Source organism: Leopardus geoffroyi, chromosome A1, assembly GCF_018350155.1.
Source record: "Leopardus geoffroyi isolate Oge1 chromosome A1, O.geoffroyi_Oge1_pat1.0, whole genome shotgun sequence".
In the NCBI taxonomy this organism is placed as follows: Eukaryota; Metazoa; Chordata; class Mammalia; order Carnivora; family Felidae; genus Leopardus; species Leopardus geoffroyi.
Window position 1 is genome coordinate 156,633,176 of NC_059326.1, and position 26,393 is coordinate 156,659,568.

Here is a 26,393-nt window from a genome sequence, read left to right on the forward strand (position 1 = left end):
CTGGGACATATTTTACATACTTGCAACATATGCTTCAGGTTCAATTAAAGTGAGGCTTTGGCACATTTATTAATCTTTTTTACTTTTATCCTATAAGAGGACTCACTGACCTGACCCCACTATTATGCCATATGAGAAAACAGAGAAATAATGAGAGCTAGAGGTCAGTGCCTGCTCATATGGCAAAAAAACACATTTGTTTTCTCCTGAAATTCCATTACGCACAACTCTATACACAAACTTTAAACAGAGGAACCAATGAATTTTTTAAAGAAGGAAATTACCCTTCTCTCACTCAGACACACTGATAGCCAAGACTTACAACCTTTGCCACTATGACAGCCACTCAAGAGACGGAAGCTGGTAAATGGAAACTTAAAGGATCTTTTCATATTTTCATTTCTTATGGTAAAAACTTTCTATTTTAACACGTCCACTCTAGGATTCTTCCATTACACAAGCCCCTAAAAGTCTTTTGTAAATTATTATACTTGAGATTTTCTTTTTGTTCAGGTATGATTTTTATGCTATCAATTGCATTGTGACTAGAAAAGAAAAGCCTCCTTATATAGCCCTCGAATAAAGGGTTGGATTTATGAAAATCAGCTCACAACCCTTTCATATGGAAAACACACTGTTTGTCAGCGTCCTGCACGCAAGAATACAGTAGAATTCACACAGTAATTTAAGCACTCACTTTCAATCAACTCTGGTAACCAGATCTGCAAATGTGTTAGAACCAGGGTGTCATTTCCAGACCCCTAAACACTAGACGACAATAGATGCCACTCCAGAGACCTGGTGCTGTTTCCACCTGGCATGCTCCACTCAACATCTAGGTTTTAGGGAGGTGGTTAACCAAGTGTTATTTGCTTCCCACTCCTAACATCCTCTCTGTTTAAAAAAATGACCATAAAGGGGAGATTAGTGGTTTGGAGTAGCAACAAACTGGCTAAAAAAAACACAGGTTGACTTCAAGCAGGGACATTGAAGTACTAGACTTCACTAAGGTTTTCCATTTATTAACATTTCTGGAGAAACGCCCGCTGCTGGAATGAATCTTTATGGTGGCTTTAATAATAAAGCAGCAACAAGCAAGGGAAAATAGCCATAAATGGATGGCAGCTCAGTGTTTATCAGCAGAGAAATGATGATTCAGGGCTGGCATGTTGAGTTAAAATACAAGCTCTCTACCGCCCTAACACTGACCTTAACAATAAATCATAACATTTATTGCCAGAAGTGTATGTTCATGTTATTTAACATTAAAAACAAGCACATACATGTTTTTGTAGGAAGGAGATTTTGTTAGTTTATGTTTGATGATGTCACTAATGACTAAATGATATACAGAAGAAAAATTTCACATAAAATCTCTATCAATTTAAAAATATTTGGAACAACATTAGATGGGAGAAAGTGTGTGTGTGTGTGTGTGTGTGTGTTTATGTTTTCATTCTCCTTCTAGCATTGAATATTAGTCAAGAAAAAATCATGTGGGAGTTTGACTAATCGCTGTGAATTTTTTTTAACATTTCTAATGCTTGCTTCCAGCATGTGAATTCTTATACAAGGATATAACTGTACATCTCTACTAGAATCAAAGGTCAAGGGCATAAATTAAGATATACTGTTGTTCTCCTTTATTCCAAAAATTCACTGCTTTATTATAATAGAAATCAGATTCCAGTGAAGGTCAAAATCTGGTTTTGTATGCCAAACAATTTGGAAATAATGAATGATATTCTCTCTTCCCTCCCAATCTCACTCTAGCACCTTTTAGATTTTCGATCCAGAAATGCCCAAGGATTTTGCTAAACCAGCATCACTATCCTCCTTGCCATAAAAAGACTTTCTTCTGACCCGAGACACCACCACCACAGTGGTTCAAGGTCATTCTAATTCATCCCTCCAGTTATCCCCTCTCCACACAGGGGACAGCCAATCCAAGCGATTCCAGAAACTAGCTGTTTTTTTTTTTTTTTTTTTTTTTTTTTTACCGTGGTCATCATTCCCATGCCAACCAGCAATCAGAAAATAACCTGTCAATGGGCTTTCCTGACCAAGGAGCCACAGGGCTACCCCAAGTCAAGTCTAGGCAAGGACCATGAGCACTGGGATTATGTAAATGCCCTCTGAAGCCCTCCACACACACGTGTGTTCTTTTGCTGAGCAATTCTTTGAAAATTACAGATGACAACATCCATGTTGAACTTAAGCAGGCTGCTATTTTTTCACTTCTCTCTTCCTCCGAAGTGTAGCCCGATTTGTAATACTCAAGATAGGACAAATTTTTGCCCTTCAAAAACAGTTGTCACTGCTGTTATCTTCACGAGAGCTATCAAGTTTCAGACAAGCTGAATTATTTTTTTTTTTGTTCCTGGCAGAAAAATATTTGACCCAGCTCTGGACAAAAGCGAAGAGGATTTATAGCCCTCTCTCCTTCTTTGCAACATGCAGTGGCATTGTTAGGATGATAAACAGCGCTGTCCAATTTTCTGGACTCAAACACTTCAACTCCTTTTTTAACTGTCTGTGAAAACAGTGTCATGTCTACATTTCCCCATCCCCTGGTACCCAAGTGCTGGGAAAGATAATTACCTTGTCATCTTTGTCATCTTCTTCTTCCTCGTCCTCCAGCATGTCCTCCACTACCTGCAGACAGAAACAGAAGTCATTTTTGTGCTCTTAAGAGGAGAGAATTTTGTTCTGTCATTTTGAACCTTTTGGAAATGAAAACTTTATTAACATTTGAAACAGATTCATGGAGAGGGACTATTTGATCTAGAGATAGGGATTAGGGAAATGCTCTGCCTTTAATTGATTGAAACCAGGGAAGTGGATCCCACTCAGGGAAACCCTATTTGTGTGAAATGTTCCGTGACAACTTAAAGAATTTGAACTATGCATAAGGTAAACTAACATTAATTTGAGAGATGCTTTAAATCAGGAACTTTCCTTTTTTACCTACTCCACTGTCTGTATTAATGAGGCACTTTAAGTTTGGAGCTAGATAACTAAGCAGAATCCAACTCCGCTATTTCGAATTCACTTTTCACCAAGCTTTAAGTATACTGTCTGTTGATTTATGCTGGTGGTCTATGGCATAAAGCTAGTATCTTCCATGGCTCAAATTTTACTTTAAAAAATTTTTTATTGAATTCATTTGATGTGTAACATTGCATAAGTTTAAAGTATGCTGTGTGTTACTTGGACACATTTATATGTTGTAATATGTTTGCTAATGTAGCAGTATTTATATTACATAATTATAGTACACTATTAGTGCCTATGTTCATTATACTGTGCATCAGATCTTGATGGCCTACTTAATACCTGTCATAAGCTTGTACCCTTAAACACCATCACTGCTATCCCTGCCATCCATTCCCTGGTAACCACCATTTTACTTTTTGTATACGTTTGACTTTTTTAGATCCCATGTATAAATGCTATCACATAGTACCACTCTTCCTCTGACTTATCTTGGTTATAATGTACTCAAGGTCCAGCCATGTTCTCACAAAAGGGAGGCTATCTTCTTGTCTTGTAACTGAATAACATTCCTCTGCGTATACATGCCACATCTTTTTAACCCATTCATCTGTTGATGGGCATTTGGGTTGTTTCCATATATTGGCAACATATAGGGAATCATGCTGCAGTAAACATGTTAGCACAGATAATTTTTTGATATCCTGTGTTCATTTCCTTTGGGTATGTATTTAGAAGCATAACTGTTGGACCATATGGCAGATCTATTTTTATTTTTTTGAGGAACCTCCACATTGTTTTCCATAGTGTTGTAACCAATTTACATTCCTACCAATAGTGTGTAAAGTTCTTTTTTTTTTTAATTTTTTTTTAACGTTTATTTATTTTTGAGACAGAGAGAGACAGAGTATGAACGGGGGAGGGGCAGAGAAAGGGAGACACAGAATCCGAAACAGGCTCCGGGCTCTGAGCTGTCAGCACAGAGCCCGACGCGGGGCTCGAACTCACGGACCGCGAGATCATGACCTGAGCCGAAGTCGGCCACTTAACCGACTGAGCCACCCAGGTGCCCCAATAGTGTATAAAGTTCTATATTCACCACATCCTCAAGAGGACCTATCGTCTCTTCCTGATGACAGCCATTCTAAGAGACGTTCATTAACTCATTGAGACTTTGATATAGAGATGGTATTGCACTGTGGTTTAGGTTTGCATTTCCTTGATAGTAGTGATGTTAAGCATCTTTTCATCTGTCTGTTGGTCATTTTTATGTCCTCTTTGGAAAGTTGTCTATTTAGTTCTTCTGCCTATTTTTATTTATTCATTCATTCATTCATTCATTCATAAATATTTATTTAGTATTGAGAGAGAGAGAGAAAGTGAGAGAAAGCACAAGCAGGGGAGGGGCAGAGAGAGAGAGGGAGACACAGGATCAGCATCTGAAGCAGGCCATAGGCTCTGAGCTGTCAGCACAGAGCCAGTAGAGGGGCTCGAACTCACCAACTATGAGATCATGACCTGAGCTGAATTTGGACGCTTAACCAACTGAGCCACCCTGGGTGTCCCTCTTCTGCCTAGTTTTAAATTGGATTGTTTGTTTGTTGTTGTTGTTGTTGTTGTTGTTGTTGTTGTTGTTGTTAGGGAGTTGACTGAGTTCTTCAGATATTTTGGATATTAATCCCTTATCTGATATATTGTTTGCAAAAGTTTTCTCCCATTCTGTAGGTGGTCTTTTTATTGTGTTAAATCATTTGTTCCACTGTGCAGAGCTTTTGAGTTTGAGGTAGTCTCCTTTGTTTATTTTTTCTTCTGTTGTTTGTGGTTTTGGGGTCATCAAAGCTCAAATTTTAATTCTTATGTATAAATGTCAACTTTTGACTATCTCTCTGTGTTTTTGATTTTGTGGGTTACCAGAAACTCTAATTTTAATTCTCTGATTTTACACAAGGATTACATTATGAGAATGGACAATGAAAAAAAATTAGAAATGTATTCAATAATCAAACGTATAGAATAGGTATAGGATATGTATATATAACCCCTATAGGTAGATATTTTAATGAATGTATTTTTTATGACTCCTAGTTTCCTTACTTCAACTTAATGCAATCTTCATTTTGGATTTGTCAAATAATTTTCCCTTTCCTTGATTAATGTGTAACTGTGGTATTACAAATGGGATTTCACTCTGTCAGGTGTTTTATTATGGTTTTATGTACCTACACACACTATACTCACTCTCTCTCTCTCCATGGAAACCAAAAATTTTAAAAAACTTTGGGGAGGGTTGGTATTCAGTTAAGTGCTAACTTCTGATTGCATTTATGCCATTTCATATAATTTCTAATTCTTGTGGTGCTTTTCTTTTTTATCCAGTCTGTATCTCGATTTCTGAATAAACTTGATAGAATCATGGTTATTAAATATTTTTAAATCTTTCTCCCAGAGCTCACAACTTTAAAAGATAGAGGAGACAGCTAGTGCTTCTTTCATGTGGCTTATGATACAGACAGGAATATGTTATGAGTGAAAACTTCAATAGCTAAGACTGTATTATGCAAAGAGCTACACAAACTGAGATAACATGTCAGGACTTTCAGTGATCTAATAATTGTTCTCAAATATTCTAAAAGCATTAACTTATTTAAAATAATAGCCCAAACACAAACTTCCATTTCTCATAAACCAATAGAGAACCTAAAGCATCTGACAGCTTGTGAGCTTGTTCCTAATTTAATTTTTTTTTCTTTTTTAATTTTAGAGAGAGAGAGAGAGAGAGAGTGAGAGAGCCCAAGCAGGTGAGAGGGGCAGAAGGGGATAGAGAATGTGTCCCACGCAGGCTCTACACTCAGAGTAGAGCATGATGCAGGGCTTGATCTCACAACCTTAGGATCATGACCTGAGCTGAAGTCAAGAGTTAGACACTCAACCAACTGAGCCACCCAGGTGTTCTGAGATTGTTCCTAATTTAATGGCCTGCTTTAAATCTTCTATTATATGGTAGAATTTTGTGGTCTTTCATTTGGAAATTCAGCATTTCAAAAGAACCATAATAGTACAAAGTACTGTTTCCAATATCTGGTGAGAGTTTACACTTATTTTGAAGACATATAAAGCAATTAAACCTCACCAAGAAAGGACTCTTAACATTACTTCTAACTATACTCAGCAACTCCATGAGCATTTATTATAAAGCTCCTTGTCCAAGAAACACAGTGCTAGGTAATGCAGGAATATAAAGATGAAAAACACAGAAATTTCATCTATACTCATGTCAGCCTTCAAGAGGTTTATAATCCAATAGAATTTAAATGGAGCCTATAAGCTAATCTTTCATGTTGGCTTTTAATTTCCTGCAATTTTGAAGTATTCAGAAGTATATAGACAGTAATAGTAACAATGTATAATCAAGGTGCTATAAGCTAGGCAATTCCAAATTGGGCTAGTTTTGATGGAGGTTTAAATAGGAGAAACAGCGACAGTATTTCAGTACATTGCATTCTTCCAAAGAATTCACCTGACACAGCAAGTAGCTGAAATAGAACTCAAATCCAGACAGTGGGATAGCAGAGAGGCAGTTCTCACCCCTTGCTCAATTATTGGGGCAGGGGATGAAGTCACCTAACTCTCATAAGTTTTATTAAAATGATTACAATTTTGTATCTCTAATAAAACGAGTTTAAAAGTTTTGATTTAGATTAAGTAATTTTTTAAGCTGGTCATTATTATCCATTTTTATTTTTCAGTAAAAGTTGCATACATTTGAAAGTATAAAACAGAATGATGTGGTGTGGTTAAGTCATGTTTTCCTTAAATTACCCACACAAAGTCATTTATCAAAAGAAATGAATAGTACAGTATACTTTTATTCCTTTGCATAAACTCAGTGTTTTCACTAGTTATTATTAAAAATGTATTATATGCCTCTTTAGTATGTATGATCATACTGCAGGTGCTAGGAAAGAAAAATGGTGTCAGATTGTGCCTAACAGATTGCAAGGGACATACTAATGTTCAAGAAATATTTGTTGATAGAATGAATAAATGATTGCATCAACAATTCTTAATATTTCTTTTTTTTGTTTTCTTTTATAGTTTTTATTGATTTATTTATTTTAAGAGAGGGAGAGAGAGACAGAGAGACAGAGAGAGGTGGAGAGGGACAGAGAAGGACAGAGAGAGAATCCCAAACAGGCTCTGTGTTGTCAGTGCAAAGCCTGACGTGGGGCTTGATCTCAAGAACCTTGAGATCATGATCTGAGCTGAAATCAAGAGTTGGCCACTTAATCGACTAAGCTACCCAGGTGGCCATATTCTTTATGTCTTTCAATAAGCTTTTATGTAAAAGAACTGAACTAGCTCACGGAAGTGAACTAACTTGTCTGGAAAGACCTACACCTAATCAGTGATACAGATTAATAAAAGCAAATATTCAAAATGCCTTCAAATATTTGCCTGGACACAGAAACCGTAAGTATTTAACCTTTAATATTTGGAGATTTGTACTACCTTCAAGTTAATTTTCAAAATTTCCAAGTATTATTGAAACAAACCAAGCCAATAGCTTAATTTACACAATTTCCAAATCAGCTGTGGATCTTATGTTCAAGAACAACTCAAAGAGGTCTTCAGAATCAGGCTCTTCATTTGCAAAACCCAAACTGTTCTTACCCTGCACAAGTGGGTAATTGGCTACGCACAATTGCTCTACAAATGTGCAGCCAGAACCACCCAATACAACCATTTGCTTTTACATTTGGCAGAAAAGTGTTGTGTTAGCGAGAGGCCTTTGTGTTGTGTTTTAGCGCTCTAGTGAGGGCTTTTCCCCTTCTCCAGTGCCTTTTTAATGTTACATCATAAACATCTACAAACGAGGATTTATAATACTGATGCTTTCCTATGGATGCCTTTAAGCTGCTTCAGAATTATCCCACTATTACATTTTGCTCAGGTGAAGTTAAGGTGGCTTCGAAAATGGAGATAATAGCACCTATCCCACAGTGTTGATTAAGGATCCAATGAAATAATGTGTTTAAAGTGCTTAGCACAGTTTCTGTATCAAAGTAAGTGTTCAGAAATGTTAGCTATTAGTGAAAAGAAAAATAGCATCAAGAATATTTTAAACAGTAATTTTTAAAAATTAAATTATGTATTTTTTTCCTGGGCAAAATATTCAGTCTTCTTAATGACATACAAAATTTCGATTCATGTTTCACAGACACTAAGAAACACACAATGGGACACAGGTAGAGGCTTGCATAAGTATTCCCAATTAAAATGATAATGCTTTTGCTAATTTTCAGGTGTTAACGGTCCAATTAAATGGAAGGCTATGAAGGCAAAAGTGTCTCAGAAGTGGGGCTGTGCTTGGAGACGTGAGCCCTGGCCAAATGCAATGAATACTGAAACTGCAGACCGAGCTTTTCAAAACAAACTGTATATATTACTGAAGTGCATTTAATGACTGCACAAAACCGCAACCTTTCCCAGAGAACTCAAACAACACCTACCATTTTGAAAGAGTGTGCTGGAGTTGAACACTTAAAAAAGGAAAACAAAATAAAGGAGGTTTCGTCTCAAACTCCAGCTCCTTCCTCTTCAAATAATACCCCATAAGGACTACATAGTTTTGTTTGCAAGTATATTAAGTCCAGTGGCCTAAACATTTGTCAACAATAATTTAATAACAACACATTTGCAGGATTTCCTTGAGAAAAAAAAAAACACATGTGTTAAAAAAAGATACATTTTTACCAAGTTTTTTTTTTCTCCCCCCTTTCCCTTTTCTTCAAGGGGGATATCTCAGACTGGCTCTAGAATTCTCTTTCCAAATTATGCTTTCTGATACCTTGCTTGAAAGCAAGTAGTATTAATCAAACAAAGGAAGGGCACTAGGGAAATCAGAAAGATGTAATGCAAGCAGTTAAAAGTGACATGACCTTCTGTAATGTCGCTCGTCACAGACTTATATGCCACACGCTGGAGGAAGGTCTTGAAAGAAACTGATTCCCTGGTACTATTCCTTGAACGTAATACTAATAAAGATGACATTTTTAAAAACACACGTAGACAGCCCCAAATGCAGCATGCCAGCTACATTACAGCCAAAGAATAAGCAGATAATGTTGTTTTTAAAAGCCTAATATTTCTTCCTTCATATTCCATATTTGCTGAACACTTGTCATTAACATATAAAACATAATATATGGCTGCACTTTTTAAAAATCCATTTTCAAATGGAGCAAGACTGCATCTGTAGAATCTATATGTTATATAGTTGCATAGGAGCTCTTTTCAGATTATGACTTTTAATTATAATTCAACACAACTTAAATGCTTTATGATTTGCAAGGAAATAAAAATTTTATTTGGCTGAAAATGTTAATAATGGTGCTGGTAATCTGAGTAAAAACATGACATGTTTAATGTTACTGCACCAGACAATGATATATAAGGGAAGGGAACAAGGGATGTGGAAAAGGATGACTGAGGTGGCGAAGGGATGAGAAAAAGTGGACTCGGGTAGACTTCATTGTTAAAGTCATCATGGAGCAGTGAATCCCAATTACTGCTTTTTAATGCCAGTTTAGGGTGCATGTTTTAAGACAAAACTGACCAAAGGGGATTAAAACGCCCATCAATAATTCTAGAAATACTCTGTATTATGATTTTCCCAGGAATGAAGTCTTCCACTTATTTATAACTCTTTAAAGAAAAAGGAACCAAAAGGATCCTGGCTATGTCACTCTTGTAAGATAAGGATTGAGTACCACAAGGCCAGAAACTCTCAAAAGCCAAAGCTGACACAAACCGGGTTCTTTCATCTGTTTACTTTTTTCCTTGGGAATAATCTTTGAATTAAATAGATGTTTTGCTATGTTCAGAATGAATAGTTGCACAATTCAAATTGCTTTACTCAAACACGGTCTGTAAAAAAGCAACACATTTAAATTAAAGAAGAAATCACTGCTGTCCAGATGTGCAACTGCATGTTAAAAAATTAAAGAAAGAAAATTGTCACAAAAGAAAGAAGTTTCATATTTAATTTCATATTCATAGAACATCCAAATGTGTACAGATGCTTATATTTGGACACATTACAAACTAAATGCCTATTTCCACCCTAGAGATATAGAGGAATTTGGAGAGAACGGTATTCTTCAACATGGTCTGGAGTTCATTTATACCATTTTGTGTGTGCATAAACCAAGCAGAGCATGCATTTGTGTGCCAATGAATTTATTACATGTGTAAATATGTGAAATTATTGAAAGTCTATAGATTGAGAAGATGCCTATAACCAGTCAGATTATTTCAGATCACTGAAAAGTACCAGGGGTCAAGCTAAAGACTTCTGTGGTCAATGAGATCATTATAGGTGTGCTTGGGCTGTCATTTTCACAACAGCACATCTGCTTCTCACGAAATTTTTGAGAAGGAACTTTTGCAAAATGAATGGCGCAATTAAGCTGCACATGTAATTTACTCCACGTTTGCAAGAATAAGAAGAGTCGTAAACAGGTCTGGGATACACTGTTTCATCTAGTATATCTCAAAAGCAACTGGATGTATGATGGCTGCTTAGTTTGATTCATGCTATTAAAGATTTGACCTTGGAGAATTTCAGCCACAGTAGTCATCAAGATAACTGAACCACTAGATGTAATAATAATTAGTGTGATAGGCTTGCCAGTGAGGTTGAATATATTGCAATACAAAAGAAGGCAGACTAAAAAGAAAAGCACTATTACTTACTGCTAAAAGACTTCCTGATTTTCACAGAGACACTCAAATACAATTATTTCTTCTTGCAGAATGCATTTCCTTGGCTCATTCTGGGAAGTGCCATGTTGTAATTTAGTCTGATTCTTAATAGGAAATGTGGCTTTAATGTGGCTATCAGATGACTTTTGATGCATGCCACTGATTACATATAGCCTGTACTCTGCATCATCAACAACAACATTCTTATTTGCAGTATAATACGCTTTGCTGTAAGGTGCAAGGGCAGTAAATTTACTTTACTGGTCAAGAATATGTAACCTTTTATTTTATTAAGTGTCAGCTTAATATGCAGGAACCCTCTTCCATTATGAAAGGCTAAATATAATATAAATTCTATAATCAGTGTAAGCATCTTAAATGAATTTCTTTTCATATTTCCTTCTGAGTATTCTTAAATGTTCATTCTTAGACTTACACAAAGCACTGTGAAAGGAATTCTAGTGTTTATTTGAACTATGTCTCCATCTAAAGGCTTCACAATGTATTGTGTTCTTGCTGGCAGGAAAAATTCTAAGCTTGGTGTCTTTAGGATGGTGCATATTAATTTGACTGAGCAGGGAAAAATAGGTCAACTCTTAACCAACAGTGCTCTTTTTAAGTAACAATGCTTTTTTGAAACTATTTTTTTTTGTCAGGTTAGAAAAGAAGTATATAAAAAGCCCCCCAAATTGAATTGTTTAATATGCTTTGCGAAGTGAAATTAAAAGATCACTAGACGTAGCGCTAATCTATTTTATAAAATTTAGTATTTCCAAAGGCAAATTTTTCTGTGAATTCAAAGTAAACAGATCTCAAATAAAAAAGAAAACTATGCACTCGAGCCTCTCTCTATAAAACCAGATTTCCATCCCAGAAGCACAAATTTGTTTTAAAAAAAAGGAAGGGAGGGGGTACAATCTTAAATGTTTCAAGCTCTAAAACCACCGTAGGAATTTTTATTTTAAGTATCTCATCAAGAGTCCACATTATCCATTTAAAACATTTTCTGCCAAGCAAGAGGAGGGAGCCGTGTGACCTCTGTTAGACTTACCACATCTACATTCTTCTCAGAAACGTGCATTGTTCTAACCCCTGCAGACATGTTGGGGAGCATTAAAGCTGCAATAGTCAAGAAGTCCCTCTTCAGGTAAATGTAAGGTTTAGCACATGGAAAAGAGGAAAATGCTACACTTTGCGAACAACAGAATTTGAAAACAACGACAACAATCATTTACCTTGGAGATCAATGTTCGCAAACTTTTGGACCATACTGCTCTATTAGGCTTGACTCACTTTTTACAGAAATTCACCGCTACTCCCTATTTTAAGCAGTCTGTTGGGGGTAATGGAGGGGTGAGGGGAATAGGTGGACATGTGTGGAGAAAAATATTCCGACACTAATTTGATTTTCTTTTTCTTTTGTTCTTCTTGTGCCTAGAATATTTTGAAGCCTGAGAACATTATGTGAGAAGAATCTAACTTTGAAAAGAGACTGCGTTTTGAATGTCAAAAATCATAGTCAGAAAACTTTAGTTTTTTTCTTCATATCCTTTTTCTATAAATAATAATGATAAAAATATTTTTTATCTCTTTTTGTAAAGAATAATCACCTCACAAAAGAAAGCCCATGTGGGTTTAGACCTACATTTGAACTGGAAAGAATGTCTGTGGTGAATGGCGAATTGTAGCATAAAAGCCTGAATGAAAAGAATGTTCACGAAACCTCACATAAAACCTCCGTAACCGTTTTATCATGAGCTTCCCACAATATAACACAAGAGCTCTATATTCTAGGAAAAGCTTGCCTGGTCCACTTATCATGTCTGCTTTATGTAGTGTACTGTATGATTGCTAAATTAGTGCATAATGCATTTATAATATTTATAGTACCAACATTTAGTTAAATAACCTTTATGTAAGATTTATGTTGATTTTTTTTATTTCTCATTTAATGGCAAATTATGAAGAGCATGTTTCATAAAGATAATTCTCCATTTAAATTCATCAGTCCATTAAATATTAAAATTATGTTTCTGATGCAATCGAGAACAAATTTGTCCAGCTTCAGTGATTATTTGCACTCATAAAAATTAGGCTTGATTAATAAAATTTAAATGCTTGATTAAGTTGACATTTTCATGTTCTATTCTGATTTATTAAAATTAGTCCCTGTGCCCAGGCCTGGTACGCTAGTGTGGGTTTACCTTCCTCCTTCTCTTAGTCGACATCCAGAGAGAGGCTGTTAGGAAGGTGTATTGTGCTTTTGGACTCAAAGATGGTTTCACAAAAATGCCCTGTTCCTTGCTCACAGCGCTGCTGGCCCTGGTCTTTATGCATTGTGCATGGTGGAGGTTTGTATTACAATAAACAAGAAAAATGTTTCTTTCAAATATCTATTGATATGATCTGGAAAACGGCATTTATTTATGGTATTTCTGTAAAATCAGTTACGAAGAAGCTTTCATCTGTAGAGGATGGGTCAAATTTCTTCATCTGCTTTTTTTTTTTCTGATACAAAGTACAGTTTTTATATTTGTGGGACTTCCATACACATAGCAGGGGGGTTATAGACACAGGAAGTCTTTCTGTGACAGGGCTGTCTTTGTCTATAAGCCTAAAACCAAGACTGATGGTCATAGAAAACCATCCTCTTCAAGAGCATTTACAAGGGAACTCTTCAAGAGAAGAAGTGACATACAATGTTTAAACCCTCATTATAGCCACCCTGGTTTGTCCTGTTTTCCACATGGTCAGGTGCTTAGTTGTCATTTATTGTGTCCTCAGTATAAGACAGTAGGTTGTCTCTTCAATCCTCACAAGACCTCAACAAGGTGGGTATTATCCCTCTTGCTGATGAGGAAGCTGCAGCTCATGGGAATGAGTAAATTTGTACAGCCAACAAGGGGGAAGGTCTTGAGCTAAATCCAGGTCTTCCTAATTTCAAAATTTGGTCTTTTAACCTCAACCACCTGGAAATGAGTAGTGGCGACACTCATTTTTAAGATGTTTTTGATGCTGCCTGTGGGAGTGTCGCTCAGTTGGAAATTCGTTTAGATGAACTGACTTCCATTTAAGCATGCTACCAAAATATTTGGCTATTTAAAAAAACAAATGGCATGGTACGATAGTTATTTTTTCTTGCATGATGAAATAAATTCAGTAACAGATCACGGAAAATGCCCTTGAAGGGATATTTTAGTTTGGTTACCTACATACATGTACCATTACAGTTCTATGTACAAGATGGTGGAAAGGCTTTAAGTCTGCATGCCCTTGATAAATGTGTATCATATAACACTAAAAAAATTATGAATATAAAATGCTCAGAATTATTGGACCCCTATAATAGTTCTGATTTACAAACATTTTCCACAAGCAGATAAAGATATACCATTTGGTTTCTACTTTTAGTTTGTTAATTGAAGTCTTGCACTTTCTTGTCACCTTTCTGAAACCAGGACAATAAATCTCCACAAATATCACAGGAAACCCTGTGCCAACACCACCCACTACAAAGGGTATAATGATCAGGACTAGCAATGCAAACTAGTCAAGGGGTCATGAGTCAGCTACACTACAAAGTGCTTCTGTTGACTGTATATCCTACCTCCCTCACCATAATGTTCCAAGGAGTTTTGGCTAGCTACAAGGAGATGGCAAAATCATTCACAAAGAACAAACAGGCTACCACTAAAAAGAGGGAGAGGGAGAATAACATATCCACCCTGGGAACTGAGACCAAAACTGTGAGTATCCTTTTTTCTTCTTTCTTTCAGCTCCCTCTTCAATTAGAGAAATGACAAAATTGTGGGGGAAGACCTTTTGGAAGAACAAAGGTAATAAAAACATTTGGTTGACATACAGGTAAACGCCTGGGTTGGACACTTTGGAAAACCACCTAGGTAATGAGTTCTTTGGATCTAAGGGAGGCTTTGAAGGGAGTTTAGAAAGTTGGCTTTTCAAGGAGTTTCTGAGACACCAGGGGTGATTTGGGGCCCAAGTAAGAGAAAATCCATTATTTATGGGGGCAAGACACTCAGGTTTATTTCAAGGTTGCCAAGACAATTCATTTGGTGGGAAAGGAGCTAGCTTTCAGGGAAGAATCCTCTAGAAGAATGAAGCTCCCCTCTTTATCTCTCACATGCATCTTTGGAGAATCTGAACACGGTGGGAAGGATTCAGGCAAGATACGAAAGTAACTACAAGCATCCTCTATGGCAGCTACCGCTAATTTTAATTCTACCTTTCTTCTGAGTCTTAACAGATCCAAACCAACAAGTATGCCTTCCAGTGAGGAGAATCTTTAGTAAATTGACTTTTAAAAATAGAAATGTTTTCCTTTACATCTTTCTCTGTATGAACTGAGATGTCACGTACAGGTAACACTCATCTTCTACCATTCTATAATTTTATCTTTCCAATTTGAAGTTTTGCTACAGTCTGAGAATAGAGTAGAAAGACAGCCAATATACTGAAGAAGTATTAAAGGCAAACATGGAGTTAGTGAAAGGGACAGACTGAAGGGTGGAATAAGAACTGTGGTCACAGATGAACAGACCCCTTTTCTTTACATATGCAGCACATGCACATACATCTGGGGTGATCTAAACCCCTTTTGGTTGCACACCCTGCAAATCATATACACACCCCTATTATTCCATCTATTATATTCATGTACTTGACTTAGTTGTTTGTTTCCCTCATTAGACCACAAACTGTCCTGGGAAGTGACCCTCTCTTAATCATCTTTGAACAACAGCTAGTGACACGCCTGTAGATGTTTAATAAACTTTTGTTGAATGGAAATAGTCCTGCATAAAAATTAGACAATTTTTGGGGTGCCTGGGTGGCTCAGTCAGTTGAGCGTCTGACTTCGGCTGAGGTCATCATCTTGCGGTTTGTGGGTTTGAGCCTGGCGTTGGGCTCTGTGTTGACAGCTCAGAGCCTGGAGCCTATTTCAGATTCTGTGTCTCCCTCTCTCTCTGTCCCTCTCCTGCTTGTATTCTGTCTGTCTGTCTGTCTCTCTCTCAACAATAAATAAACATTAAAAGGGGTGCTTTGATGGCTCAGTTGGTTAAGCATCCAACTTCGACTCAGGTTATTATCTCGCAGTTCATGAGTTCAAGCCCGGCGTTAGGTTCTGTGCTGACAGCTCAGAGCCTGGAGCCTACTTCAGATCTGTGTCTCCCTCTCTCTCTGCTCGTCCCCCATTCATGCTCTTTCTCTGTTTCTCAAAAATATATAAATGCGGGGCGCCTGGGTGACGCAGTCCGTTAAGCGTCCGACTTCAGCCAGGTCACGATCTCGCGGTCCGGGAGTTCGAGCCCCGCGTCGGGCTCTGGGCTGATGGCTCAGAGCCTGGAGCCTGTTTCCGGTTCTGTGTCTCCCTCTCTCTCTGCCCCTCCCCCGTTCATGCTCTGTCTCTCTCTGTCCCAAAAATAAATAAACGTTGAAAAAAAAAATTAAAAAAAAATATATAAATGCTAAAATTTTTTTTAGTGAATAAACATTAAATTTTTTTAAATCAAAAAATATTAGATAATTTTTGACCCGGAAAGAAAGATTAGACTAAAATATTTATAAATTCATCAAATATTTTTTTGAGCCACTGCTACACTTCTGTGTCTGAGACATCTTGCTCTGTTCTGGGAGTAAATACAAAAAAATATGATACAATGAGAACAATTTCGACCTGGTGATAAAGACCCACAGTGATGGGGCGCCTGGGTGGCGCAGTCGGTTAAGCGTCCGACTTCAGCCAGGTCACGATCTTGTGGTCCGTGAGTTCGAGCCCCGCATCAGGCTCTGGGCTGATGGCTCAGAGCCTGGAGCCTGTTTCCGATTCTGTGTCTCCCTCTCTCTCTGCCCCTCCCCCGTTCATGCTCTGTCTCTCTCTGTCCCAAAAATAAATAAACGTTGAAAGACCCACAGTGAGGTGACTATTACAATATAGTGAGACAGGTATGGGATCTCAGAGGGGTCAGTTCACTTATCTTCTTGGTATGACTTGGTAGGGGCACACTGGTGGTAGGGGAGAGAGTGAGAAAGTCAGGGATGATTTTGTAGAGAAAATGATAAAGATGTGAGGTGGTTACCCAGGAACATATACATGAAATATTAAAATCTTACTGGGTGGCAAAATAGTATTAACTACCAAAATACTTAAAATGTACACAGACTTTGACCCAGAAATTCTCCTATGACGATAGTCCTAAAGGGCATTTCCAGACCTGACCAAAGATTTGGTTAGAATTTTATTTACAGCATTAATTGAGATGGAAGAAATATTTGAAATACTTCTAAAAGGAGTGTTTAAGAAAAAATTATTCATATGGTGAAAATTATGTAGCCAGTAATAATCATGGGGTTTTCCACTGATTTAAAGGATCTTCTGGATATGCTGCTGATATAAAAAGTAGATGTACTGGGGCACCTGGGTGGTTCAGTCCATTAAGCGTCCAACTTGATTTTGGCTAGGGTCATGATCTTGGGTCATGGTCTCATGGCTTCATGGGTTCGAGCCCTTCTTTGGGCTCTGTGTTGAAAACGCCAAGTCTGCTTAGGATTCTCTTCCTCCTCTCTGTCTGCCCCTCCCTTGTTTGTATGCACTCACTCTCTCTTTCTCTCTCCCTCTCTCTCAAAATAAATATTTAAAAAGTAAATGTAAAAGTAGGTGTACTAACTGTGCATGTAAGGTGATCCAATTTTTGTAAATGACATGCCAATGCCATGACTATATTATTTTTAAGGAAAGAGTAGAACGCATAGAGAGAATGTATCACTATTTGGGAGACCACAAATACACTCTGCTCCAGACATCACTGCTTCCAATGCAGCTGCTATCCTGGCCATGCTGAGTCCTGGTCTCTTGCATCAACCACCCCTCAAAGCTTCCTTTTTCCCCAAGGTGGGAAGCAGCAACAGGAGCAGTATGCTGCTGCTCCTTCTCCTCCTCCTCCCCGCCCCCTTTCCTCTCCTCCCCTGCCTTCTCCACCTACCCCCTCCCTGTTCCCTGGTGAGCGCACAAGGCCTCGACCAGCTGCTGGACCTCCAAGAAGGTCCCTCCAAGTTCCTGGTGCAGCTCGAGGAGGAGCCTCTGAGGCAAACCCAGAATAAGGCGCTGGGGAGACCCGGCTTCAGTGGCTGCAGCGCCACCATGTAGCACACTTGGACCTCAAGCCCTTCACATGTGGCTCCTTTGGCAAGCACTTCAAGAGCTCCAGCCACCTGTCACATAATCACACCACAAACTGTGCCAGGGGTGGCTGGCTACACGTACGTCCCCCAGAAGCATGTGTGGCTTCCAGGACAACTTGAGCCTGGCGCAGCACATGTGCTTCCACAAAGTTCGAGACCTGGCCTGCTCTGCTCCTCCCTGGGCCACCATGTTTGTCTCACACAAATTTACCGGCTTTGCAGAGGTTACCTGCTTCCCCTGGGTAACCCAGGTACCCATCTACATGATGAGAAAGGCATCATTCCTTCCTTCCCCCTGCTTCTTACTATGCTACACGGACCAAGTTGCTGCCCTCTGGGGGCCTGCTGAATGGGCGCCCGTGGAATGCAAGGAGAGAACAACAGAATCCCGGCCTGGGAGCCAGTTAGAACCTTGTTCTGGTCCAGCCTCAACGTGGGAGCCTTTGCAAGCAGCAAAACCTTGGTTTCCTGCGCTCCCAAGTGGTGAAACATTGTTTTGTGGGTAAAAGAGATGACAAAAGAGCAAGGGCACTGCCTGGTTCATGTTTGTAACTCCCTCTTCCACCCAGTACCCTCACCCTTTGTTCAATAAACATTCTGCATTTGGAAACAAAAACAAAAAAAACATACAAACAAACAATTCTCCTGGAATTCAGGGGAGACAGAACTGAAGGTATGGTTGAATGGGGCCTGCCTGTGAGGGGATCTTCCACAACATGCTTGAAGATGTTGGAGAAAGACCAAAGCGGCCCGAAAATCAGAAGTTTGTCTCAGAAGGGCTCATCTTCCTAAAGGTCTTGAGGTAAGAATTCAAGGTGTAGTTGGGATAAAGCTGCCAGATAAACACAGAACATCTAGTTACATCGGAATTTCAGATAAATAATGAATACTATTTTAGGATAAATATCTCTGTTTATCTCAAATTTCAATTTAACTGGGCATCTGTATATCTACTGGCTAAATCTGGCAACCTTAAATTGGGGGTGAATTCAGAGAGCTTTAGGGGCTAGAATTAGAGAGAAATCTGCGGGGTATAGGCCTTGTCATCTACTGAGACTGAGGGGATAAGAGCATGGTGGTGAGGTAGGGGGCATTTGAGCAGTGTGGAAAAATTGTAGAAACCTATTATTGGTCAGTGTCCAGAGCCTGATGAGGTGACGATCATTGATGATCACTGGTGTCTGGGGACACCAATCTGTCCGGTGACTGATTATCTGGCACAGTTAAGCAGTTGATGAACAGCTTTGAGGGCAGTCATAGGGGATAAACTTTTCTACTGACATCTGATTGGCTGTTGGGTTCTACTTTTTTTTTTTTTTTTTTTTTTAATGTTAGTGACTGTGTTGGGAAACTAAAGGTCTGGTTCTTTTCATGGTCCTTCTCAGATTTTTGCAAGCTGGTGACCTTCTGAAAAATTTGAGAAAATTGCTGTTGAAATAAGCAGGAAGAAGAAAAAACTGATCATCCATTTTTAGATGTGTTTACAGGCTGTATGACTCAGTGCTGCTTCTGTTAAGAGCAAGTATGTGGTCTTTTTTGGTACTGAGATGCAAACAGAGGAGGCTTGTGGTCTATGCTACTTTCCGTGAATGATAAAGTACTGAAGCGGAGAAGGTCTAACTGTACATTCAAAGTGCTTTGCTTATGGAGTCCTCTCTTCTCAGCCCGCTTTGGCCAGCCTCTTTAGATTCTGTTAGGAATATCTCACTTGTTCAATACTCTCCTTATTCAAATATTACACCATGGACTTCTTTGTAGCTGGCTGAGAAAAGGACAAATGTATTTGGTTTACAGGAATTCAGGTCAAATAAGCAAATGTTTCTTTGCTGGCTTGTATTTGGTGGACCATCCCAAGTCGTCCAACCACCGGCATTTCTAGCAACAAAGACAATTCTCTCTCCATAAGCTTTATTTCTATAAATAAGTGCTCTGGGTTTAATGGGAACAGATCCAACAAGAAATAATAGTATGATTCTAAAGGGGAAAAGCAGAATTGAGGGCTTTGCCATTTAAGGAAGCTAACAAAACATTTCAGCATTTACTAAAGTATTTTAGCAAGGCAGAATTTGGCTCAATTTGTGTCACAGTCACATCATGAATCAGAGAATGATTTCATTGATTTACCCTACTCTTTAGTCTTTTAATGCCTCCATTGATTAGGCAACTGAGATTGCTATGTGGGAGGAGTATCATGACAGTACAAATGAATGTTCTTTTAAAGTGTAATTAAAAAACACCTCTTGAAGAATTTTTGTATATCAAGAACATTAAAAGTCTTTTAATCACTAATTCTCATCTCTGGTTTACTCTTCCCATCCATGTTCATCTGGGTGGATTGAAGGTGGTCCTATAGGTCATGAACAATTTTGAAATCAGTGGGGTCACCTGGGATCAAACAGGTACCAACACCGATTTTTGAGAGGTCACGGGGAACCTCATAAGAAGGATTCGGGGGGATACTTGATTCCATATAAGGCTCTGGACACTTAGAAAGTAAGCCCTTGGGAAGGGCATGCCCAAGAATATACCATGGAAATAGCCTGGGACTTTAGAACAGGGTACACTCTAGGTTCCTATCTCACTTACTCTATGGAGTTCATTATTTATCTTCTTAGATTTTGAATTTCCTTATTTGTAAAATGATGATAAAACCATCTAGAGTAATTTACTTGATAAAGTTATTATAAAGAATTAAAAGAGATAGTGTGTATAAAAAGGCTTAGGAGGATACCTGATACATAGAAGTTGTTTAATAAATAACTGTTCCATTTCCCTGAAGAGAAGGAGGATATGGAGGCGAAGTGGGGAAAATGAGAGTTTTCCATCAATCTGCATGCTTGAAGGTGGAATTTATATTGCTGGTTTTTCTACTGTTTTTTAATGTTTCTTAATTTGAGAGAGAGAGAGAGAGAGAGAGAGAGAGAGAGACCATGAGCAGGGGGGAGGCAAAGAGAGAAGCAAAGAGAGAGAATCCCAAAGCAGGCTCTGTGCTGTCAGCACAGAGTCCAATGCAGGGCTCGAACTCATGAACTGTGAGATCATGACCTGAGCCGAAATCAAGAGTTGGATGCTCAATCAACGGAGCCACTCAGGTGCCCTGCTACTGGCTTTTTTAAAGCTCAAGGGAGAAACTTGCTCTAAAGGTATCCAGGGAGACATGAGATGTATCAAAATACAGTCTCAAGAGTAATGCACTTGACTGGTGGTTAGAGGTAAAAACTTCAGACAGATAGACAGACTCTAATACCCATTCTGCTACTTTCCAACTGTATGCCTGTTCTGTGTCCCTTTGGGTAAGCTGGCTGGTTTCTCTGTATGTAAAGTACTAATAATGAAACCTATGTCCCACGAGGTGCAAGAGACCACTGATTTGCTTGACCAACCCAGGTCTTTCCTACTCTGAGACTTGATTCCCTTCTGTCAAGGAAGGGCTCTTATGGCCATGCTTATTCCACATGAGAATGTTCCCTTGCTTACCACAGAGGAAGAGACCAGTTGGCACTTAGGATGACCCAACCCACTGGCTAGGCAGATATAATCAGCTTTTCTCTCCTGGGGGCGAGATGAAGGACATGAGGAAAGAATGTGCCTAACATGGTGCCCAGGGCATAATGAGCATGCAGTAGTGTTTAAGCCCCAAGTAAAGGCAACTTCCTGGCATCTACTCTTTAAGTTAAAAATTTCGGTCTACAGTAACTATAATGTGGGTAGTTGGGACAAGCCTAATGGGCACTGCAGGAGGGACTTTTCCTCAGGGTTTGGAGTGACAGCTCAAACCAAGACAGGTATGACATTCCTGTCTTTATATCCCCTTCATTGCCGAGACATATCTGAATGAAGCATGTATTTATTCAACAGGTTTTTTTTTTTTTTTCTGGAAAAGCCTAACAATTCTCATGCCAGAAATTTTAATGTCATGGTCTGAGTGTAGGTAGACTCAGATGTAGGACTGCTTATTTTTAACAAGTCCAATTGGGAACCAGCAGAGGTGAAATACCACTTCTAACCACGCCTCTTTCTCACATGCACCTCTGAGCCTACAGCATTAGCCTCAGGAACGGCTGTTTCCTTACCCTGTTCTCAAAGGGTTCAGCTCATTAAATGCAGCAAAACTTACTCGGCAAGGATTACATCTCATTTTTCTCATTAAACTAGAACAGGCACCATGGTAGAGAAAAGATAGGGGGTTTTAGCTCCTACAATTTTAAGCATCCAAGAAAGGAAATGGTCTCCTTAATAAACAATAAACACACAAAGAAATCCTTTCCTATTTTGGTATTAATCTCAACTATCAACCCATATGGTGAAGACAGAATTTTTACCCATTGATGCACTTTTCATCTCTCACAGTATTTATTTTCTTTTTTTTTTTCAACTTCTTATATCATGGAAATGATACTTCGGTTTTTCTCTTGCATACAAAGCTCAAGGTCAGTTTGATTTGTTTTTCTTTTATAATTTTCATCCTGATTGAATTTTCTCAGCTGAATGTACAAGTGATGTTTTTTTTTTTTTTTAATGACAGAAAATTTGCCAGCCCACCCACCCTCCTTCCTCCTCCTCTCTCTCTCTCTGTCTCTGTCTGTCTGTCTCTCAAAACAGAAAGGTTTCTAGAATCACACAGTGGTGTGGTTAATAAGGACTCAGGGCAAAATACCTTCCTCCAGTGCTATGCACTATGCGGTAGAGTCAGTTAGGCAGAGCACGGCAGCCCCTACAAACACTTTCCCTTGATTTACATATATGTGTATGTATGTGTGTATGAACATATATGTATATGTACAGAAGTGTGTGTGTGTGTGTGTGTATGCATGCATACGTGCATAAACTGTAAGCAGCAAGGTGTAATCCAGGTTTGTTTTCAAAAGGAGCAACCAGTACAAATGCACAGTTAGGTATGACAGAAGACACATAATTAGACAGATTGGATTTAAAAATTACATAAGGTCTCAACGGAGCCACTGAGTAAAAAACTGAATGAAATGTTGTGATTGCTGCTCTGGCATCTAGGAAGACAAGAATATGTGGATAGTGTGTTTGGGCAAATAAAAAGCAGTTACTGAGAGTTATGGAGTGTAGCTGGCATTTCATGAAACTTGAAGGAATAAAATGTTGTTTGTGGCTAAAGGGGAACTCCCTTGGAGATATGCCTAAAACAAAAGATTTGGTAAATAGAATATTGGAAATATATTTTGGGGGGAAAAGGGCAGTAGAGAAATTTACATAGTAGTAACTTTTCAGTAGTCATAAAAATTCCAAGAGAATTGTAAACCCAAGAGGATACATGATAGACTACTATTTCCCCTGTAAAAGTGGACCTTTCCAGACAAGGCAGGTGTATTCTGGAGGAGATGACAAGCAAACTCTACAGTTACAGAATTTTTCACTAAGAATACTCAAACCAATGACTAAATATTGAAGATAAGCCCCCTCATAGGATTAAGAAGCTGGAACTAAATTACCACTTTTTCCTATTTGCAAATAATCTTATTTGCAAATTTGTCTCAAGGCAACTGAATGAAAAATAGATATTCTTCTCTCTCGACAATCTCCCCGAAATAAACGCAACAAAAAAGCAATTGTCTGAGTGAGTCTCATTTCTTAAAGAAAACATCCTGGATTAATTGATAAAAGCACCTATTAGTCCCCATGACACCAATGCTTATGGCATTTGGGGCTTGTCTCTCAGTGTGAAATTTAAATATACATATATCCATAAAATCCTTGCTAATAATAACTTCTCATCTGTTAATACTGCCTAACCATTAAAATCTCTGTTAACAATCTCATGTTTGGTTTGCTAAACCTTACAAAAAAATGTTTTCAACACTTCAAGCTTGCAAAACACTTGCCAGAGAAAGTGGCAAGTACAAAGATGAACAAAGAGTCCCCTCCCTCAAACATACAGTCATGTGAGAGAAACAGAAATATATACAAATTAAACAGGAAAATAAACATGGTGTTTTGTTGGCAACTTTGCCATGTAGTAGATGGCTGTGCATGAGGATGTTTCTTTTACTTTGATGATAAAGAAAATTATCCTGAAGAAATTGGTTCTCCCTGTGTTACCATTTAAAGTGTGTTTTGCTTGAATTGTTTAAAAGGGAAATTGTTTTAGGTCACGGGTATGTTTTTGTAACCGTGATGATGCTATTATAATAAAGTATGACATAATGTTACTCAACTGATGATCAAACAACTTTGGTTCCTGTACCCTTATGGACATGGTAGATGGCAGCAACTCCTGACTGGAAATCAAATGTAGATTCTTAATGGCCAAAAAAAAAAAAAAAAAAAAAAAAAAAAATCTGTGTAATCTGATGAAGACAAACAGCTACCAAATAGATTCCCACATTTGAAAAACCTTTAAAGTCTTCTCAGTAACTATCTATAAAGTTATCAGATCGCAAATGTCCTATTTGGAGAAGACACCTCCCTCCATTCATTTACGTATAGGAAAGCTTTTTGAAGTTGTATGTTCGCTAAGGGTATAGTGACTGAGATAATCTAAGGGGAATGAAAGTTGGCAGAACAACAGATATGATAATAATGTGGGGCTAGCTTTTGCTTCTCAGTCTAGAACTCTTTTTGAGAGAGAAGTCTGTCTCACAGACTCTAAAAACATTCGAAAATGCCAGAGAGGGCAGGTGGGTTCAGTATAATTTTTCCTAGGTTAAAAGAAAGCTCTTTATCCTCCAGCTGGTAATTCTAATACAACCCTGACACAAAGAAAGATATTTGCTGTTGTTCAGTGAATGTTCATTGAATTAAGGTACTTTATGCACTTTTCCAGGCCAACAACCATCAATCATTCCTTCCTTCCAATGACGGACTACAGAGAAATGTCTTAAATAAAACACATTCGTCCGGTCTGATCATAAATAATTTCATGATATTATGTCTAAATTCAAGATTAAGACATAAAAACAAATAAGGAGAGCAAAAGAAATACTCGTTTGAAATAATCCATTTATAATTAAAAATCATAACTCATTCTTTGGTGGGCTCTTGATTTTAGTTCCTACCAAGACAAGTCATGTTAGAAATAGGTGATACTTTTTATTCTGTTAGGACCAAAGAATTGTTAGTTTTGAACTGATTAAAACTCTCATCCAAATGTGAGTATTTATAAACAGAATTTCTAGTTTGTAAAAATGAATCGATGTTGGCCTTGTCAGAGCGACTCGGAATAAGAACAAAAACACATACGAATAAGAAAGTAGAAACTTACTGTATCACGTTGCCTGTTATCTTTCCCTGATATTATCAAGAAGTAGTTCCATGTCAATAGTAACAACAAAACCAGTGGTATCATGTAGAGCTCAAAGTTCCAGACAACAAAGAGGAAGAGCTGGAGGAGAAGGAGAGAAAAAAAGATGAGTCAACTCAGACTTTCATTAAATGGACTCTCTTATCCATACTCCACTTCAAAACCATAAAACTAAATGCTTCAGAATGGAAAGATTTATCCTGAAAACAAAGACTTGAGAATTTGTTAGGCATTTTTCTAAAAGCACAACTGACCCCTGGAAACTTACTGTTAAGATTTTTACTTTAATTTCTATGAAGGAAAACTGTTATCATTACACTGTCAATGAGGCGATTTTAATTTTTCTCCCCTAGTGAAATTATTGTTAGGTTGGACAAAATACAGTTAAAAAAAAAAAAAGCCTGCCCAATGAGCTTCACTACATTGTCAGATACAGCCTCTATCTACCTTGATGATAAATAATGAATCACTATTTAATATCATGGACTTTTAAAAAAAGTCTCACAATGCAACACGCTTCATAGGCAGATGAAAATACCAAGTCCGCACCCGAGAGCAAAGATCTCACATTATGAATAAAAGCACTGCTACCAAGAAGTGTAAAATAACCAGCACTGTGTACCAAGTGTGACTCACCCTACCCACCCCACCACTCCCCACCCCCCAAGTCTTGTAATCCTGAAGAGATCATCTGAATTCTCTGGGTCTGTGGCTCTGGCTACCAAATAAGGCAACATTAAGTCAGATGATTTAGTGAAGGGAGTGAAGAGCTGGATTCTATTCCTAATGCTGACTAGTCCCATAACTTTTGGCATCACATGCATCCTCCTTTCAGGGTTTGCCCCTGTAAAATGGAGGTGATAAGAGTATTCACCCGAGAGGCTGTGACAATTACACAGTTGAGACGTGGTAAGAAGTTAACACACTGCTTGGTACCCAATAAGCTCTCAAACCCATTTGTATTATTGTGTAAATGTTTAGCAGTACCTTCTGAAACTCAGAAAGTCAACTATGGTCAACTAAAGTCCTCAGGTAGTACTTATTCTGTTACTGAGAAGTGGAAAGTCATCCTCCTGCTAAGGTTTAGTGGAACCATGGTATACGTGGAGATTTGAGCCAGCTGGTTGGGGTAATATACAGACATCTTGCATTCGACAGGCCAGAAGGG

General features: G+C 38.2%; 1 protein-coding gene across 15 annotated transcripts in view; it reads right to left on the bottom strand.

Annotated features, from left to right (window-relative positions):
- The window catches only part of MCTP1 (multiple C2 and transmembrane domain containing 1), a 534,160-nt gene that overhangs the window by 70,535 nt on the left and 437,232 nt on the right, over positions 1–26,393 (bottom strand). For all 15 annotated transcript variants that reach the window (XM_045498313.1, XM_045498373.1, XM_045498303.1 and 12 more), the window contains 2 exons: positions 25,187–25,306; positions 2,602–2,655 (listed from right to left, as the gene is read on the bottom strand). In XM_045498313.1, the coding sequence (XP_045354269.1) occupies positions 2,602–2,655; positions 25,187–25,306 (174 nt within the window). The remainder of the gene's footprint in view (positions 1–2,601; positions 2,656–25,186; positions 25,307–26,393) is intronic.